The sequence below is a fragment of the Melanostigma gelatinosum genome (assembly GCF_949748355.1).
Source record: "Melanostigma gelatinosum genome assembly, chromosome: 7".
Taxonomy (NCBI): domain Eukaryota; kingdom Metazoa; phylum Chordata; class Actinopteri; order Perciformes; family Zoarcidae; genus Melanostigma; species Melanostigma gelatinosum.
This window is the reverse complement of record NC_136640.1, coordinates 1,674,788-1,680,875: the sequence shown is the minus strand read 5'-3', so window position 1 is coordinate 1,680,875 and position 6,088 is coordinate 1,674,788. Positions and strand designations below refer to the sequence as shown.

Sequence of the window (6,088 nt, the reverse complement as noted above, 5' to 3'; positions counted from 1 at the left end):
CCAGATGTTCAAAGGGTCCAGATGTTCAAAGATTAAGAACATAATAGATCCCGGTTGTACCCCATGTGGTCAAACAGATCATTTAAGAAGAATGTAACTCCTAAAATCGGGACACTTCTATTGAAGAGTCGGTGGCGTTAAAGAGCCGTCGTCTGTTGTGACGGTGTTGCCGCATTGCATTGTGGGATATGTATGCCCCCGCGGTGATTGCGTACTGTAGTATTTGGTTCATACTAAGGTTTAGGAAGTACTAGATAGATGGTGTATCCAGGCGGATGGAAGCTGGAGTAATTATTGTTAAACTGCAGTAGAGTCTTATCCAATCAGAATCCAGGATTAAAGTAATTTATCCAATTGTGTTTCTCTGTTTGTGTTTCTTAACTTTTAATTGTTTTATGAATATTAATAAATGTTAAAAATGATAAACTTTGATTCTGATGAGACTCGTCATCTGGTTTCTGTCCCGTGACCGTAGATTTAACGTTTCTTCGTTTCATTGTTTATTATTTCGTTTATTTTGATGATATTTGTGGAAACGTTGGAGGATAAAGTGTTTCAAACTAAAGGCTCATCATCTGGTTTCTGAGACGACCGGACACATTGTGAAGAATAACAGCACGGTGTGTGTTATTGATCGCAGTGGGTTCTCTATATTAACGAGGACGATGGAACACCTCTTCAGTGGTAGGACCCCCCCCCCCCCCCCCCCCCCCTGTTTCCTTTGTTTTATTTCTGTCTGAATGGAGAAGTTACATGAAAACGATGCTCATGTTGAATGTTACAGTAATAACTAACCACCACTCTGAAAACTACTGGATTCATATGATTTGCTGTCTGATACAATGTTTGTATATTTGATGTTTTAATCAGATGCATTGTAATTTGAATAAAACCTGCAGTATACATGTGTGTGTGTGTGTGTGTGTATATATATGTATGTATGTATATATATATATATATATATATATATATATATATATATATATATATATATATACATACACAGTAGAGAGGTATATCTATGGAGCTGCACTGTAAATCAGTCGTCATGTTTTAGGTCATCTAATAACGAACACATTAAAAGTGATGTTTAAAGAAGCTGGTTGTTCATACTTTTACCGTCATGTTTGTTATTTATATGTATTTATGTGGTTTTAATAAGAACGCCTGGAAGATGTTTCCTGGTCTTTATTCGTTTAAATTCTCTAAACTCTCGTGTGAAGGTTTGATTTGATAAAAAGTTGAGAAACTCATCTCAGTAATAACTTCTTATGAGTTAAATAAGTAGTTTTACATCATTCCAACATCTTTACTGTTATAATCTACAGACCAAACAATCAACAACATATTCTTAATTATTCATATGTGCACATTTATTTCCCATCTGGGCCCCTACAATATTAATTCATATTTAGTTTTTTTATTTCCATATCTCACATATTCTGTTTTTCTCCAAATAAAATGTATCATTCTGTTATTTTGCTACCTGGAGCTCGTTAAAAATAAAAAAGTCATGCAATCCAGCTTTTATTTTGAAATCAAACACACTTCCGTCATGTGGTTTATTTTTCTTTATTCTGGAGTCTGTTCATGACAAACAAACGTTTCTGTCTCTGTAGAAGAAGAGTTCATTCTACTGGTACATGTTATAACTATAAAGGTTCTATCTGAACTTAGATCTGGACCTTTGGTTAATAATTGATCGTTCAGTATTGATTCTTCTGATGTTTAAACTAAAAGCTCTCGGCAGTAAACCAGAAGGTTTTAAAAAACATTTAAAAAAATCAAATGTCAAATTAAATTCCAGTTTGCTGAGCAGTGTAAAAACCTTTCACACTGAATAGAACTGTAGGAGAAGGGAATCAAACTGAAAAACAACAAAACAGGTTTATATATATTATTATATATTTATATTTGATGAGATTTGGAAAGATGTTGATGTATTAAACGGCTCTTTTCCTCTCATCTTCAAATCTCTGTTTCAGTTAAATGTATAATTTAAAGTTACTGCAAAGGAACTTAGTGTTGATTCTGTCGCCCCCTGTGGACTACAGTGGTAGTGTCTCTGAGCACCAGACTCTTTAGAAACCCTCTCATGTTACTGCAGCAGGTCTGACAGTCTGCCCCTCTCAGTCCTGGTTCTGGTTCTGGTTCTCCCGTGCCTCCCTTCCCTCCAGCGGGTCCAGCAATACGTCCTGGGTCTCCAGCAGAGAGGAGGAGCTCTGCTCCTGGAGGAGGAGGAGGAGGAGGAGGAGGAGGAGGAGACGCTGGTTTTCTGGAATACTGGTTATGTCTCCATCTTTTATTATGTATCGGTTATCCACCTCATTTGGCTATTGCTGATATTATGTTGTCACATGACCTAAGTTTAGAAATGTGCTTTCTAAAAATTTATATTAATGTAAATGTTACTATTACTTTTAAAATTAAAATTTAAAAATAAAAGTTTTTGTTTATGTTGATCTTCATATTATTGTTAATATGAAAATCAATATTTTAAATGAATGTTAATATTTTAAATGAATGTTTATTGAGATATAAAATGAATGTGTATTGTTAATGTTAATATCATTTACATTCAATATGAATGTAAATTGTGATATTAATGTTGATATGAAAATGAAGGTATGACATGAATGTTAAGATTCATATTTAAAATGAATGTTTATAAAATATATATCTACAATATTAATATCACGTTCTAATGGCAACGCCTTCATGTGGCGTTTTATTTTGGAGGGTGAGGCCGGGAGTGTGCTTGTGCTCGCGCTAGCCAGCTTGACGGCGCTATTCCACGAGCTGCCACGTCGAGCTCCGCGAGGAGCATCGGTTTTTTTTAACTTAACTTACTGTACTTTCTACTGTAGAACCGGAGAAAACACGGGAGCAGCGGGTCACCGAGGAACCGTTCACACCCTGCCCGTAAGACCGGTCAGTACCGGACTCTTTTATTTTTGAATCGTCAGCACTTATTTTCTCAAGTGTTGTAACTTTACTAACGTTAGCTGACTGTTCTCCTAAAGTCGGTACGTGCTAACCAGCGCGAGGACAGAACACGAGAGAGAATTTGCCGCCACGAGACTAACGGACCGGTTGTTTTTAGCTCGCTCCGGTACTTCAGGTTGTCAGTTGGGGAAAAAGGCACTACCTTATTCGTGTTGGTGTTACGGAGTGTAACGTTACCTTACGTTACCTTACGTTAGGTTACGTTACCTTACGTTAGGTTACGCCCATCAACTGACACGATTATAATTGGATCATTTGGTGGAAGGAATGTGTTCATATATGTGTCATATATTCATATATTTGACCAGTGGAGCTGGTGGAACGTGTTCTCTGTAGGGCTGCGCCACATCCCAGAATGATTTAATGCAAAAACATTCAGCTGTCAAACACGTATTACTACTTTACAGTTAAATATTTAACATTTATTCCAACATGAAAAAAAGCAGAAAATAACACTTTGATAAACACGTCAGGACATCTTATTTTAGTCTCAGTATAATATAATAATATATATGTCATATAATAATATTCACTATAATATAAATCACACACACACGCACATATATATAATTATTTATTGATAACTATATGTCATTTCTCAGACAGGTGCTTCATGTCATTTCCAACTTCCGGTTCAAGTGAGGAAATGACAAATAAGAGACTTGGGATGTACCCTCGGAGGAGCAGCGCTCGCCTGTCGACTCGTCCGGACGGGAACGCGCAGCTGAATCTATTTCAGGGCGCTGAACTAAACTGCTTCGTAGACCCGCCTCTTTGGGGCAGGTTTGTGGATGTTTTGAAGCCTTGAGTTCGCCATTTTGGCCGTCACCATAGTGATTTTTTTGCAACCAGGAAGTGACCATATCTGACCTCGGTCTAACAATTAGCCAATCAGAGCCCGGGGCGGGACCTGTCACGTGACGTCACTCATTGGTTTGTGGATGTTTTGAAGCCTCAAGTTCGGTGGTTTGGCCGTCGCCATCTTGTTTTTTAGCAACCAGTGAACAGGAAGTGAGCATATCTGGACTGAGGAGGAGTGACGTAGAGACGCCGTATACGTCTCTGGTAGAGACCTGTCAATCAGCGTGTAGCCCCGCCCTAAAGCATCCCCTGCTTTATGGTCTGTGTGACTCTAAATGGACCATAATGTACTAAATGAACATCATGCTGTATTGAAGAAGACTTGAAACTAGAGATTGAGACATAAACTCATGTTTACAATGTTTACTGAGGTAATAAATCAAGAGAGAAGTAGAGTCATTTTCTATAGACTTCTATACAACCAGAGGAGTCGCCCCCTGGTGGACACTAGAGAGAATGCAGCTTTAACACATGAAGCTTTGAAGAACTTTAAAGAACCGGAGGTTGTCTCCTTGGTCTTTTAAATTGACGAACGTGTAATTCATGGCACAATTCAAACAATTCTCTCGACATTGACTACCATATGTATGTATATGTATATATATATGTATATATATATATATATATACATATATATATTGTTTTTCTGAAATAAGGTCCCGTGGTGGTCAAACTGAAAAAGGGGCGGGACTTCTCTCTGTTTCCAAGCCAAATGGACCGCCTACGACTGAACTCACTCCAGTTGTGATTGTGTCTCTTGTCAGGTTTCCCGTGAGGACATCATGAGGCAGCTGAAGGGCAAACCCAAAAAGGAGACGTCCCGGGACAAGAAGGAGCGTAAGCAGGCCATGCAGGAGGCCCGGCAGCAGGTGGCCACCATCGTCCTGCCCACGCTGGCCCTCGTGGTGCTGCTCATCGTGGTCTTCGTCTACGTGGCCACCCGGCCGGGGGATATAGAGTAGACGTTAAGAGGACATGGACTCCCAAACCTGACTGGGCTTTGAAAAAGTGACAGTGGCTTTACCCAAAGGATTACCCCCCCGACACAATCACGTGACCGCCGTCCTCCTTCAGGCCGGCGTCCGGCCGACCTCCTGTCCCAATGAAAGCTTCCCCCAAAGTGCATTTCTGTGTTCTGATCTGCAGAAAGAAGAAAGTGTTCAGTACCTTCATATGAACGGTGGATAAACGCTGACGTCGCACTAAAACCAAAGTACCCGGAGCGCAGCTCGTCAAGTTTAACCACGAGGTTGTTAAAAACGTTAAACTCTTCTGACTGCTCTGAATAATCAATGCAACGTGACGGCTCTGACGTGTGCCACTGATTCATGTGTGAGTAGTTTGTATTCTTTAAGGATTCTGTTCTGAAAACATCTGAATGCATCTCTGGAGAATCTCACTGAATGTAAATGTAGAACGTGTGATTCATTCTTTTTATGTCCCAACGTGTTCAAGCGACGCTGAATCGCTTCGTCTGTGACGTGAATGTTTCCTTTAAGTTATTGACGACCTTTGAGTCAAATGATAACGTGAACAGATTCAAGCAATTGTTTCATTTCAGTTCAATAAATGAATTTTTAAAATAACATTACAGCTTTGAATCACATTACTTCAGACCTCGGAATAACGATTGGCCAATCAGAGCCCGGGGCGGGACCTGTCATGGTGACGTCACTCGTTGGTTTGTGGATCATTTCCTCATAGACTTCTATACAACCAGAGGAGTCGCCCCCTGGTGGACACTAGAGAGAATGCAGCTTCAACACGTGAAGCTTTGTCCTCCCAGAACCAGTTGGCCGCTGTAGCTTCCATCAAATGTTTCTCAAACGACAGGAAATAGTGTTTTTATGTTTTTCAGCGGCGGAAACACATTTGGTGAGTATTTGTATGTCAAAATAAACTTGTGTGTTCATGGTGATGAAGGAACAACAGTGAGGCTCATTGTTGTGTTTTAATACACACACAAATACCAAAAGTATTGTAATCGATGAATCCATGTTGAATTTGCCTTTTTAAATGGGATTTGTCAAAAAGAATAATATAGAATATTACTATATGAGGGACACCAGTGTTGAATATGGCACTAAAGGCATGACTTCTGATAAATGAGGAGATATTAAAGTGTACTCACTTCTGTTTTTCTGGTATTTAAGAGCATCACGGCCACATGAGAAACATCATTTCAGTTTAAACTCAACATGTATCTCCTGTATTTAACATC

At 39.3% G+C, this 6,088-nt stretch overlaps 1 protein-coding gene across 3 annotated transcripts; it reads left to right on the top strand.

Annotated features, from left to right (window-relative positions):
* The first annotated feature begins 2,786 nt into the window (after window positions 1-2,786).
* Window positions 2,787-5,660, top strand: smco4 (single-pass membrane protein with coiled-coil domains 4). Of its 3 annotated transcripts, none has more exons than XM_079271806.1 (2): window positions 2,787-2,931; window positions 4,632-5,659. In XM_079271806.1, exon 2 carries the CDS (start codon window positions 4,650-4,652, stop codon window positions 4,827-4,829), a length of 180 nt encoding a protein of 59 aa, XP_079127932.1. In that variant the 5' UTR covers window positions 2,787-2,931; window positions 4,632-4,649; the 3' UTR covers window positions 4,830-5,659. The 3 variants fall into 3 exon arrangements, with proteins under 3 accessions (XP_079127932.1, XP_079127934.1, XP_079127933.1); XM_079271808.1 differs by having other exon boundaries at window positions 2,789-2,922; window positions 4,632-5,660; XM_079271807.1 differs by lacking the exon at window positions 2,787-2,931 and adding an exon at window positions 2,998-3,789 and having other exon boundaries at window positions 4,632-5,660.
* Window positions 5,661-6,088: the final 428 nt, after the last annotated feature.